The sequence below is a fragment of the Protopterus annectens genome, chromosome 14.part0, assembly GCF_019279795.1.
Source record: "Protopterus annectens isolate FY-2018-M chromosome 14.part0, PAN1.0, whole genome shotgun sequence".
Classification (NCBI taxonomy): Eukaryota; Metazoa; Chordata; order Ceratodontiformes; family Protopteridae; genus Protopterus; species Protopterus annectens.
The window spans coordinates 461,032,730-461,046,576 of NC_056748.1; the positions used below are offsets into that span (position 1 = coordinate 461,032,730).

The 13,847-nt window shown below is 40.5% G+C and overlaps 1 protein-coding gene across 1 annotated transcript in view; it reads left to right on the plus strand.

Moving 5' to 3' along the window:
- DNAJB12 (DnaJ heat shock protein family (Hsp40) member B12) overlaps window positions 1-13,847 on the plus strand; it is a 1,115,823-nt gene that overhangs the window by 623,414 nt on the left and 478,562 nt on the right. The window contains exon 5 of the mRNA XM_044056212.1: window positions 7,450-7,526. Coding sequence (XP_043912147.1) covers window positions 7,450-7,526 — 77 coding nt within the window. The remainder of the gene's footprint in view (window positions 1-7,449; window positions 7,527-13,847) is intronic.

The window sequence follows — 13,847 nt, forward strand, 5'->3', positions numbered from 1 at the left end:
CCCCAGAGTATCCTTTTGAGGAGCCCCCTTGGAAGAGGACATGCAAGATTAAGCATATAGACTCCCAGGATGAGTCCATTACCTCCAACACTGACCTCGAGGAGTCAGAAGGGTCCCCCAAGTCGCCCTCTGATGTCTCCTTTGTAGACATCTTAGAAATCCTTAAACAGAGAGGCGGTTGGCTCACTGTTACCCCTTCTGATGAGGAGTCAGTGTACCCGAAGGCTTTCGGGTCTCAACCTTCTGCCTCGTACGTGTCTCCACCTTTTGATGAACTTTCCGACCTTGTTAGTCGGAAGGTGTGGGAGACTTCTGATACCATGGAGCCAGTTCCCAGAAGACCCAATAAATTTCTGTCTGCCCCCAAAGAGAAAACTTTTTTGTCCAACGGCGTGCCTGTAGATGCCATGGTGGTGGCGGCCTCTAAGAAGGAGCTAGCAGAGACTTCATCTGTCCATCCACTGAATAAGGAGTCTCGAATGATGGACAAATACGGGAAGCGTATCTTTTCTTCAGCGGCGTTTACACTCAGATCACTGAACTATCTAATACATTTTATGAGGCTTCAAAGAGATCTCCTTATGGAGTTGGGAGATACTCTACAAGGTACATCTACTGAAGGAGTCCCTGAGAAGGTGTCTGCTCAGTTGTCCACCTTAAATTCCATTGTGAACTCCTCCATGAGGCTGATTTCTTATGCAGCTGATGGAGCGAGCAGGGCAGCGGGTTCAGGAATTTCCCTTAGGAGACATTCCTGGATGGGCTTATGTAATTTCGTGGAGGCATTCAAGTCTACCTTTACCAATGCCCCCCTTTGACGGTTCTTCATTGTTTGGACCGAAGGTAAAAGATACACTCACCAGGTGCGAACAAGAAGGGAAAACACTCTGTGCTGTGGGAGTATGTTTTACTGTCCCCTCTAGACCATATCCAAAGGGTCAGAGAGGTGGTAAGATGTGGTTCAAGAAGTCCCAGAGAATTTTCCCGGATGCACAGGGTGGTGACTCCTTCAGAGGAGGAGGACCAGATGGTAGACGTTGCTGTAGAGGCGGGGTGGCCTGCAAAACCAGGGAGGCCGCGATTCGTTTCAAGGCCGTCCCTATCAGCGCTCCTGATGTGGGACCGGGCTGTGCTTCTCTGGAGCCAGTTGGGGGTCGCATATCTTTGTATCCAGAAGCCTGGATAAACGTCACCTAGGACAAATGGGTACAAATAATAATCTACTCCATACCCTTCTCTCTTCCACCCCACGCTCCCAAGAAGATCCCGGATGTTCCACCCAATCACAGGGATCAAGCAACTGTAGAAATGAAAAAGTTGCTCGCAAACAGAGTCATCCAAACCATCCCCGCAGACCAGGTAGGATTCGGAACTTACTCCAGATTCTTTTTAGTGCCAAAACGTACAGGGGACTTGGAGGCCCATCTTGAACCTCAGCAAACTAAAGAAATCATAAAGAAGGACAAATTCCAGATGGTGACACTGCAGTCTATACTCCCGTTGTTAGGGAAAGCAATTGGATGTGCTCCATAGACCTCCCAAGATGCGTACTACCATATAAAAATCGACAGAGCGTCGAGGAGCCACCTACGCATCCGGCTGGGAGCCAATCACTACCAATTTCTTGCTTTGTCCTTTGGTCTCACCAGAGCCCCCAGGTTGTTCACCAAATGTATGGCAGTAGTGACGGCTCACTTGAGATGTCTAGGATTCCAAGTGTTTCCGTACCTGGAGAACTGGCTCCTGACCGCCTCCACCAAGCATCTACTCCTTCAAACCAGAAATTCCACTATCCAACTTTGTTCCCAGTTGGGAATCACAATAAATTGGGAAAAGTCTGCCTTATCGCCCTCTCAATTTGTGACTTTTATATGCACAGAAATAGAGACAGCCGCCATGTTAGCTCGTCTACGTACAGAAAGAGCACAGAACCTCTGAAACTCTTAGGGACCATGGCCTCCACTATCATGTTAGTCCCTCTCACCAGATTACATATGCAAATTCTTCAACGGCTCCTATCGTCCCAGTGGTCCTTTCAACAACTGCCTCTATATCACCACATTATCATAAGAGTCTTGCAAAATGGGCCTCTGTTGGTGGAGCCAACCAGACCATCTAACATCAGGCACTCCATTCCTTCCTTGCCAACCTGTTGCTACTGTGACCACAGATGCCTCACAGATTGGGTGGGTGGGTGGGGGGATTATCTAGGCAGGACTGTCCAAGGCACATTCTAGCGTTGCAAGCACTTCATGACTCTCTCTCTCTCTCTCTCTCTCTCCTCTAGGGACAATAGCAATCCAATCAGAAAACATGTCGGTGGTATGGTATCTCAACAAACAAGGTGGAACCAGATCGTGCCCCCTTTGCTGAGAGGCGATTCGTGTTTGGAAGTGGGCGATATCTTCCCAGCGCTTTCTGGTGGCAACGCACATCCCAGGGACAACCAGTGTGATAGCCGACAAACTCAGCCAGGCAATCCTGATGCCTCAAGAGTGGTCTCTGAATCAGGAAATAGCGGATCAGGTCTTCTGCAAATGGGGGGACGGTCTTGCTGCGACCTCTTCGCCAGTCCGATCAACTCCAAATGCAGCAGCTCTTTTTCCCTTATCCCCGCTCCGGGGGAGTCACGGAGAGACACACTTGTTCACGATTGGCCCCTGGGACTCCTTTATGCGTTCCCTCCTTTTCCTCTCCTATCGAAAATGATTCGGAAAGCGAAGCTGCTGGGAAGCAAAATGATTCTCATTACTCCTTACTGGCCTCAACAGATTTGTTTCCCCTTTCTTGGGCCTCATCTACTAGACGATCCATGGACTCAGGACCCAGTGCCAGACCTCTTGACACGTCAGGCTCCCTTCACCCCAGCCTCCACACCCTCAACCTGACAGCATGGTTGCTCCAATTCCATCCCTGTCAGGCTTCATGATTATTTCCCCTGCTGTGACTTTCATCCTCACATCATCACATAAACCTTCCATTAGGAAGTTATACACTAGCAAATGGAGAGGGTTTTTTATCTGGGCTGAAGAAAGGAATGTAGACCCTTACACTGCATCCATTTCAATGGGTTTAGAATTTTTGTCTGAACTTTTCCATCAGGGATCTGCTGCTGCCACAATTAAGGTCCAATTGGCAGTGATATCTAATTTTCATTTAGGTCAACATGAGTCTAACTGATGTCACACAGATTGTTTAAAACCTTCCTTAAAGGTGCTACTTTGTTGAGACCCCTCTTTCAGGAACCGGTAGCTTCCTGGAATCTGAACTTTGTCCTGTCCAAACTAACCTCACCACCTTTTGAACCTGCTCATTTGTGCCCCCTGAAATTTTTGTCTTGGAAGACTTTGTTTCTAGTAGCCATCACATCAGCTAGACGAGTTTCAGAGCTTCAAGCACTGTCTATACAGGCTCCTTACTTGATTTTCCACAAAGACAGGGTTTCTCTTCATACAAACCCTTCCTTTATCCCTAAAATTTGCTCTCACTCTAATTTGAACCAAACTATAGAATTACCGGTGTTTTTCCCCAGTCATTCTAACGCAGCAGAATATAAATTTCACCAATTGGATGTTCACAGGCAGTTACGGTTCTACCTTCACAGGACTAAAGAATTCAGAAAGACCAATTGTTTGTATCCTTTTCAGATTCTAGACTAGGTCTTCCAGTTTCTAAAGTGACTCTGTCAGATTGGATCTCGAGCTGTATTTCCTTTATTTATTCATTCCTCCAATGGAAAGACTCTACCGCTCAAGATTAAGGCTCATTCTACATTGTCCCAGTCTACTTCTGCTGCCTTCCAAGCCAGAGCTCCAGTTGACACTGTTTGTGCAGCAGCAACTTGGGCTACCCCTCACTCATACTTTGAACTCATTAGAAATTGGACCTTATCTCAAGGGGTAGAGCCCTCCTTTGGTTCCACGGTACTCAGGAGTATTTTTCCGTGAGCCACCCAGGAGTAAGGTGCTAGGGACGCTGTCCCATATGTAAGAATGAAGGCAAGATAGGACTACAGAACATAAAGAAGTTATGTACTCACCATAATCTTCCATGTTTGTAGTCCATCTCACCCTTCATTCTTACGAACCCACCCACCTACCCCCATCCTGAAAGGATCTGGAGACAGGATAGTGCTTCCTTGGTAGGGTGGAGATCTTTCATTATTGTTTGTTCTTTCTGGATTACCCTAGTTTCCTTTTCTCTATCTATAGTTTAGCAACAAACAAGATCTGGGGATTGTACTAGTGCACTATGGGATACCTTCCTAGCCACGAGCCAACTAAGAGACTTTGAGCTTTGTAATAGGCCGAGTCGGAGCCGAGGATCTGCTCCGAATCCATATGTAAGAATGAAGGGCGAGATGGACTACAAACATGGAACATTATGGTGAGCACATAACTTCTTTTTTCAGGCAGCTCAACTCAAGCTGCCTAACTGTGAGAGCCTTTGAAAGGTACCCTGAAGCTTTGGAAGCTGGCCAGCTATTATATTTTTGGCAGGATATAGCCCATATAGCCAATTCTACTGCAGCAGTAATCATTTGAACATCTACTGTTATGGTAAGTTTGCTTACACAACTGCACTTTCTCATTGCTCTGACATCTGCAAGAAGATTGTCTTAAAGCTCACCAGCCAAGAGAGATTGTAACTGTCATCTGTTTTTTCTTTGGAATAGAGTCTTATTGTGAACAAATCCCTCATTGATGCCCAGGGTTGTTTCAGAGATTACTTTGAACCAAGCCATCAGTCTGTCTTTTACCCAGATCCTGTAAAGCAGGGAGAAAGGATTTTACATCATATGGACATGCAGAGGCAGCTCAGGTACTGTTTCACAGAGCTAAGTTATTTAGAAAAGCAAAATTAAGTATTTATTTGTTATGATGGGGCAAAGAAAGGACAACCCATGCCAAAACAGATAATTTCAAGATGGTTGTCCTCCGCTATTGCCTTTTGTTATAACCATCATGATAAATCAATACAAGGCAGTATCAAGGCACATTCTACTAGATCCTTGGCTTTTTCGATGGCACATTAGAAAGGGGTGGACTCGAAGTATTCTGAAGGCAGCTACACAGTACTGTGTGCATAATTTTACAAAGCATTGCAAACTGGATTCCTTTTCTAGGTCCAAGACGGACTTTGCTAGGACCATTCTCCAGGGGCTCGTGGATCATATTCTTCCTAATACCGAGTTGTATAGGCTTTGGTAATCAGTCTGTGTATCTAAAGGCTACTGCTGCAGTAAACATTATAAACATAATACAGTTGTGTAAGTTGCACTTAACCATAACAGGAGATGTCTGGATTTGTTATGATGGGACCAAAAAAGGGCAACCCATGTCAAAACAGATAATTTCAAAATGGTTGTCCGCTATTGCCTTTTGTTATAACCATCATGGTAAATCAATACAAGGCAGTATCAAGGCACATTCTACTAGATCCTTGGCTTTTTCGATGCCCCATTAAAAAGGGGTGGACTCTAGAAGTATTCTAAAGGCAGCTGCACAGTCCTATGTGCATAATTTTACAAAGCATTGCAGACTGGATTCCTTTTCTAGGTCCAAGATGGGCTTTGCTTGGACCATTCTCCAGGGGCTCGTGGATCATATTCTTCCTAATACCGAGTTGTATAGGCTTGAGTAATCAGTCTGTGTATCTAAAGGCTACTGCTACAGTGAACATTATAAACATAATACAGTTGTGTAAGTTGCACTTACCATAGCAGGAGATGTTTGGATTGCTCACAGCTGCAGTAGCTGCAGCCACCCTCCATCCCCCTTCTTGTGTATATAGTTAGTTGTTGGGTTGTAAAGTTATTTTTTAAGTTCAGAATGAGTATGCTCCTTATGGACAAGAAAGTCCTAGTGAAACTTTCTCTCTGACTGCTGATTTCCCTGTACAGAGCCTGCAAGTCAGCAGGCAGAGTGAAGGTGTGGGAGGATGCCAGATCTATTGGAAGCTGGTCAGTTGTATCCTGGACAGGACACAATCCATACAGGCCAAAGGCTACTGCAGCAGTGATGAATTTGAACATCTACTTTTGTAGATAAATGGTACTTTTATATAGCTGTACTTTTTTACATGCTAGGCAGAGATAATAAATGTTAACTAATAAAATTCTACAGTACCTTGTTTGGAGTTTGTCAGATGATTTGTCCATTTAGGTAGATGAATGTAGTTTATCATCCAGTGTGAATAATTTGTGTTGCATGCTGAAACTCCGAGACTTGAGTATTATGACTAAAATTTTGGTTATATTTGCTTCCACCTGTACGTAGCATGATGATTGTGGTATACTCAGCAATTTAGTTTGTCAGTGACGAGGGGGGAAAAGAACAGCACATCATTTTCTTTCTTTTGTCAAACTCCACATCCCCTCTTTTATACAGAATGTAATCTAGTGTCTGTTGTTGAACCCTCATATCTCAGAAGTAGGTCATGTCGCTGGAAATGGAAGAGTACTGGCTGCTGTAACTTCTCCATGCTGTGCTGTTTGCTACCATTGAATACATATGCATCCTACAAAAGACTCTAATTCCCAACACGGCCGATAGCCAACAACCTATTGTGCACCTCAACAGCACAGCTGCTGACTGAAGAAATTCTGGATGTTCTGTATGTCGTTGTTTGTAAAGCGTGCACACACACACACACACACATATATGTTTGTATCATTTTTACTCCTAGCTATGCCCTCTCATGGCTCAACCTTCCTCTGTCACGGTTTATGATGACATGCAGAAAGAGATTAATTCTTCTGTTTTTGTGTATTGTCTTTGGGACAGTGGATGTCTACATTTTTTTCTGTAGACAGTTTCTGGTCAGTTATAGAGTGCCAACAGTCTTGGTATTTGCAGTCTGTATGCCTTGATGTTCACTTCTTTCTGAAATTGAAGGGACTTGGTTTGTAAAGTATAGGTTGTCTTGATTAGTGGGAATCAGTCTGCATTCTCACAAGCTGATCATTAATTTTTGGAAACTTTACTCGTAAAATTCATTCTAACCTGAGTTATTGGGATACCCAATTGATAAATATGTTTCTAATGATCAAGTGGAAACTTATTTGGGGAAATTTAACATCAGATCTGTCTATAGGGAGTGCAAACTATAGTCAACATACCTGGATTTCCTGTTGGAGATCATTAGTTTCTGTCTGCCTTGGCTGTTCATTATAAAGCACTGTCTAGGGAGGCGTCTTTGGGGGATTGTTTCCTGTTAGTTGTAGGATCAGAGACTACTTTTCATTTTTTGTAATGACTGTAGGATTCCAACCCATGTTGGCTGGGTGTATGAAACATATATTTGTGCCATATTGTTTAATTGTGTAGGTGTACTGCTGCTCCATGGCATAGACGGAAGAAAACCTTTAACTGAAGTTCTTTTTTTTATTTCTTGCTTAAAATATGTAAATCTCACCATTATTTTATTATGATTTCGTTCTATTTCAAGATAATGTCCATGTGTACAGCAATGGTCGAATGCGTTATACTTATCAAAGGCAAGAGCGACGGGAGCAACAAGGGGAGGTAAGAAGACTTGGGCATAAGTTTTTTTTTCTTGTTTGCAGACTGCTGAGCTGGTTTAAGTTTCTCTTTGCTATGTTTAACCCGATTGTTTGAGGTATGAGATAGTGTAATGTCCATGAAGATTAATGTTAACTGCCATTCTTGTGACCAGTACTTTATATATTATGATCCCAACCATTGGGGGGGGGGGGTGTTCCTATTATATGCATTGCTGTGCATGGATTACTTGTAGTATTTTGCATTGCATCTGCTTGACAGCAGCAGTCCGTTGAAAGCCAGTCTTATACCAGCTAATGTACCCCTATTTTAATTGCCAGAATAGTGTGCTAAGAATGGTAATAAATCATGCTGTTTCCAAGTGGTTGAACTTGGGACTTCAGCTAGCATTTTATATTTCTGTATTGCACTCTGTGTCTTAGAGGAGAGGCCTTTTCAGAATTTTTATCTAGGAGGTATGGGTTACTGATCTACAAAATTAGAACCCAAATGTATTACTGAGAAAAATGTTCATACTGAAACCAAGCTTATTTGAAAGGTAATAAGACACACATTTCGTAGTATAATGGCTCCTACATTTCACTGAGATGCCTTTATTAATGCAAGTCTAGTCATAATAGTTTATTTTTGGAAATTTCCAGTAAGAGTTGTGTTCATCACCTGTATGATACAGAATTTGCATTTCTTTCCTTTAACAAGGTTCTCTTCTATGCTCTTCCTTGCATGCTAGCCTTCCCAAAGAGAACCTTAGATTATGCTGAAAAGATCTTCTTGTTGCCATCCTTGATGGTGTATTTAAGACTCATGAAAATCTCTGTTAGCCTTTGTCCAGAGTTTGCTGCAGTTTGGACTCTGTTCTTTGAGCTAATATGAGATGCTGTAGTCCTAAAGGTTGACATCCTCTGTTGCCCTCAGCCTAAAGACCTCAATAAGATCTTTTCCAGCCTGTTGCCTGATTAATGTTCTGAAGCGTTTCCAGTGTTTTCCCCCCAGAGTGGAGTATCAACATATAGTCTTGCTTTCATGGAGGACTTTTTCCTAGGATAACGATAGTGGTGTAGGGATTTTACTTCTGTCAGGCCATATGTATGGAGTCCTGTCTGGCAGCACTGAAGCCATTGTGAAACTTGTTATGTAAGCACTGTACTAGGACTAAGCCATGAACATATCTTTTTTGCTCTGACTTGAATAAAAACTTGGCTGCAATTACCTTTTCTTGCGTTCAGCCATGTTTACCAAACCTTTTTCAGGAATGGCATAAGTACTTTCCAGTGGCTCTTAGTTTTCTAAATTTCTGTCATATTTCTGTCTCCTGTTTTGAAAGTTCTTCATCGGAGTAATTTGTTTTCATCTAGAGTGTCTTTCATGCCCTTTAAGAGAATACAGGCAGGTTTAAAAGACACATGCCTGTGGATCTATATGAAGCTTTCAATTGCTACTTTGGCAGGGCCTGCAGTGTTGCTCTCTCTGACTGTGAACACCCTGATGATGACTGGAAAAATGCTCTGAAACCTGTACTTCTAGTTCAAAAGAACCAAGAGCCACTGGAGATTTAAGTTCAGCAAAACAAGTCTGATTTATCATTTCGTATAAAAAGAACTCTTGTTTTTCAGAAACCCGAGAAATTCTCTGCATGACAAAAGAGTGCTTACAGAGAAAATATTTTTTTCTTTACTTCTCCAAGCGCTGCAACAGACAACTCAAGCAAGAGTATCACTGTCATTTGGGTATGTATGTATGTGTGTGTGTGAGTATATATATATATATATATATATATATATATATATATATATATATGTGTGTGTGCATGTGTATATGTGTGTGTATGTATGTATATATATTTATGGGCCTACTTGAGTAGACAGAAAATCCATTTAATCGAAACTTACATGATCAAGACAACTCCTCATAAACCTTATTTTAACGAAGTTTCACATCAACGGAAATTTAATCCAAAGAAAAAAGGCAGTTGGCCAACATGGGGAAGTGTGCCCTTTTCCCCACTATAGTACAATCTCGGCGTTGGTATATTTAGATGGGGGTGCAGCCCCCTACATTGGGGGGTGTGGTGGGTTTGACATGCTTTGGTGTGTTTTTTTTTAAATGCTGGCCAAAACTGCTTTTCCTGGATTAAAATTCCAGGGATGTGAAACTTCGTTAAAATAAGGTTTCTGTGTGAGTTTTAATTAAATGGATTTTCGGTGTGTCTGTGTGTCTGTGTGTGTGTGTGTGTGTGTGTGTGTGTGTGTGTGTGTGTGTGTGTGTGTGTGTGTATATATATATATATATATATATATATATATATATATACACACACACATATATATATATATATATATATATATGTGTGTGTATGCATATATATATATATATATGTGTGTGTGTGTGTGTATGTGTGTGTGTATATATATATATATATATATATATATATATATATGTGTGTGTGTGTGTGTGTGTGTGTGTGTGTGTGTGTGTGTGTGTGTGTGTGTGTATATATATATATATATGTGTGTGTGTGTGTGTGTGTGTGTGTGTGTGTGTATGTATGTATATATATATATATATATATCTATATATACGTATATTTATATATATATATGTATATATATATCTATATATATATCTATATATATCTATATATATATATATGTGTGTGTGTGTGTGTGTGTGTATATATATATATATATATATATATATGTGTGTGTGTATATGTGTATAGATATATATATATATATATATATATATATATATGTGTGTGTGTGTGTATATATATCTATATATATATATATATATATATATATATATATATATATATATATATATATATATATATATGTGTGTGTGTGTGTGTGTATGATGTGTATGTATATATATATATATATGTGTGTGTATGTATGGAACACACAAAATCCACTGGAGACACCACACGGAGATGACCACTGTTATGGAAAGCTTCTTTATTAGGAACAGGAACACAGAAGCGCTTTCACGTACCTGTACTATGCTTCTTCAGGTGTAGTAAGACATGAATTTAGACAGCTTTTTATACAAACTCTTTTGGCGCTCAAACTAACCAATTTAAACCCTAATTAGATAATTGATAACAATCATAGTAGGCTAGTTTAAAGGGACAACATTAACAATTTTTTGTAAAACAAATAAAAATTCCTTAAAAAGTTTAAAAAATGACATAAATAGCAAAATTGGCAAAAGATGCCTTAGACAAACTGTTCTGCGTAAATAAAACAAGACAAAACCATCTGTCAAACTGACAATACAAGCCTGCTGGCAAACCAAGCTTGCATTAAAACAAAATTGTAAATAATCATAGCCGGAACACAAAACATAAATCATAAACCGGAAAACAATACTTTCTGAATGAGAGTATACAACACAGCGATTCCCTAATACAACTGAAGTATGTAAACTAACTCTATTGTTCAAATCGCTCAACTGAGCTCATACTGAACTCCTTAATGTACAGCATCCGGTCGGTAAACAGACCATGTGCATCAGACCACACCAAATACAAAATGTGGTGTAGAAAAGTGATGCTACGCAAACACTACTGTCAAACAATATGTCCCATACAATAACTACTTTTCTGAAAATAAGAAGCAGCAGTGTATTGTTGCTATTAACGAGTGCAAAACATGATCTTTGTTAAAAACATATTATTACAACCATCGCAGCAGCAGAACATCAAATAATACTGACCTAAAACGCAGCTGCAAAGTGCCCTGAACTCGCATCATATCTCAAAAAGAAAGCGCCATTACCATTCAAGAAAACCACAGGAATGAAATCAGTCCATGGCGATCACAGTCAAAATGAGATCGCTCCCATTATCTGAACAGGAGAATTCACAAAAACGATCAAGACAACAAAGGCCAGTCCAGCAGTAAAAAATATCCTACTGACAACAGCAGCTACCAAGCATAAAAGCGAGGTAGCAACCAAATGCTGGCATGCTGAAGCATTACTAGTTAACTTATAACCTGATGGAGGACTCCCCATCTAGCAACGCAAACCTGGACACCCATATTGAAAAAATGAAAGTAATATTGTCAACAAATCTGAAACGGAAAATATAAACGGCAACAATCAACAATTAGACTACGAGCAACCAGACCACTCACCTCTAATAATGTCAGGCATCCAGATATCTAGCGAAATACCAATGAGGTAGTTCACACTAACATTATTTCACTGGAAACCAGACAAACGCAAAATCTGTCAACAGTCAACACCCAAATAGGGCTGGAGGGTCCAAGGGACCTGACCAAAACATATAAGTATAAAGGCTGTACTATAGAACATAAATAATGACAATAAAGTGCATGTGAGATGATAAAAAACTGAGCTAAACTAAGACAGATCTCAGAGTTCTAGATGAAGTTTGAAACCATCTGCGAGTTAACAAAACTCAGCTCTAGTAGTATCCAGTTGTCCAATATAAAAAGAGGCAAACATATGCCAGACACCAGCATACCATAAACACAGTAATGCTAAACGTGGAGGACAGAGAATGTTGCATATGTACGACTAAATGTCTTAACCAATCAGAAGATAAAACTGACATTATACACAGATAACCACTCCTATATAAGACCACCATCAAAGTCAAAGGACCACTACTGTATAAAATATTATCCAAAATATCAGCCCACTATTCCCTTATACCATACAAAGGCCTTAACACTAGTACACATGCTGAATACTGAAAACACACCAAAAAAATCAGTATGAGGCAAGTTGTGGACAAACCTATAGCAACCTAGAGCATAATAAATGAGGAAATTGTACAATAAATGGCTCTGTGGAACCATAACTGAGGAGGGTGAGCCTGATAAAAGAACACATGAAAGGCTCATAAAAACAGAAAAGCAGAATTGGGGACACACTAAATATTAGGGCCATGCAACAAAGCGAATCCGCTTGTGTCTCAACTACCTCATGTTAAGAACAGGTTTAACTGAAACATATTGATTAATACCTGGATGTAAATGCGCTTTTAAGGTAAAAATCCACTTAAGCTCCCTCACAGCCAGTTGATTCATGTTGTCTCCTTCCCTAATGTTGATTGCCAGCAGTTCCAGAACCATAAATTTAAAACTATGTGTATTAAATTCCAGAATGTGCTTTGCCAAGGCACTACTTTCATTGCCTTTCCTGATGTCATAGCAATGATTGTAGATCCTGTCACGAAGTCTTCTCTTCGTGAGGCCTACATAAAAAGCTTGGCACGAATCACATATGGCCAAATAGATTAAGTTAGTACTATTACAGTTACTATGAAATCTGGGTGTGAACAGAAAAGATCCATCAGGATGTAGAAAACTAAAATCATTAGATATATGTGGGCACATGGGACAGTGCCCACATGAAAAAAGTTCCCTGAGGATCACTGCGGTGGTTGTTAGTCAAACGGCTCTGCTCTAGACACAAGGTTTGTTTTAAATTATTGCATGTCTTATAACTAAATGTTGGATAGGCCCCCACAATTTTTCTGGTAAATGGATCTGCAACCAACACATTCCAATTCCTGCTGACAATTTTATTGTGTTCAACAACATCACTGGTGTATTTAGTAACATAAGTAAGTCTATCAGCATACTTATAGTTATTAAATGCAGGAAAAGTAGCACTATCCCTGACTGGGGCAGCGCTGTCTCTCCTACCAAATACTTTCATAAAAACCTCCTGCTTACAATCATCTACTAACTTGGGAGGGTACCCTCTTTCTTTGAACAAGCCTTCAAGTACTTTCAACTCAGAGGCCAGGTCACTCTTATCACTACAAATTCTGCAGATTCTATATATTTGGCTTAGAACAATCCCTCTAAAGGTAAACCTGGGATGCATGCTCTCAAACCGTAACAAAGAATTCCTCCAAATAGATTTCCTATATAAAGAGGTGACTACCTTGTTGGCACTAACTTGCAACTTTAAGTCTAAAAAATGGACTTGAACAGGAGAGATTTCTGCTGTAAATCTCAAAAAAGTAGAGGTCATTTCTAATGCAGCAATGAAGCTCAGACAATCCGCTTCAGTCCCATCCCACACAAAGAGGACGTCATCAACAAACCTCTTGTACATTCTAACCTTTTTATAATCTGGATGCTTAAACAAATGTTGCAATTCCCAATGATGGACCACAAGGTTAGCGTAACTATTCGCACAGGGAGTGCCCATGGCAACTCCCCATTTCTGAAGGTATAGCTGATCCTGAAACAGAAATACATTGTTCTCTAATATCATTTCTAGCAGGCAGTTAATCAAAATCTGTCTGCTATTGCTATAACCTGAGTTGCTAACAAGAAT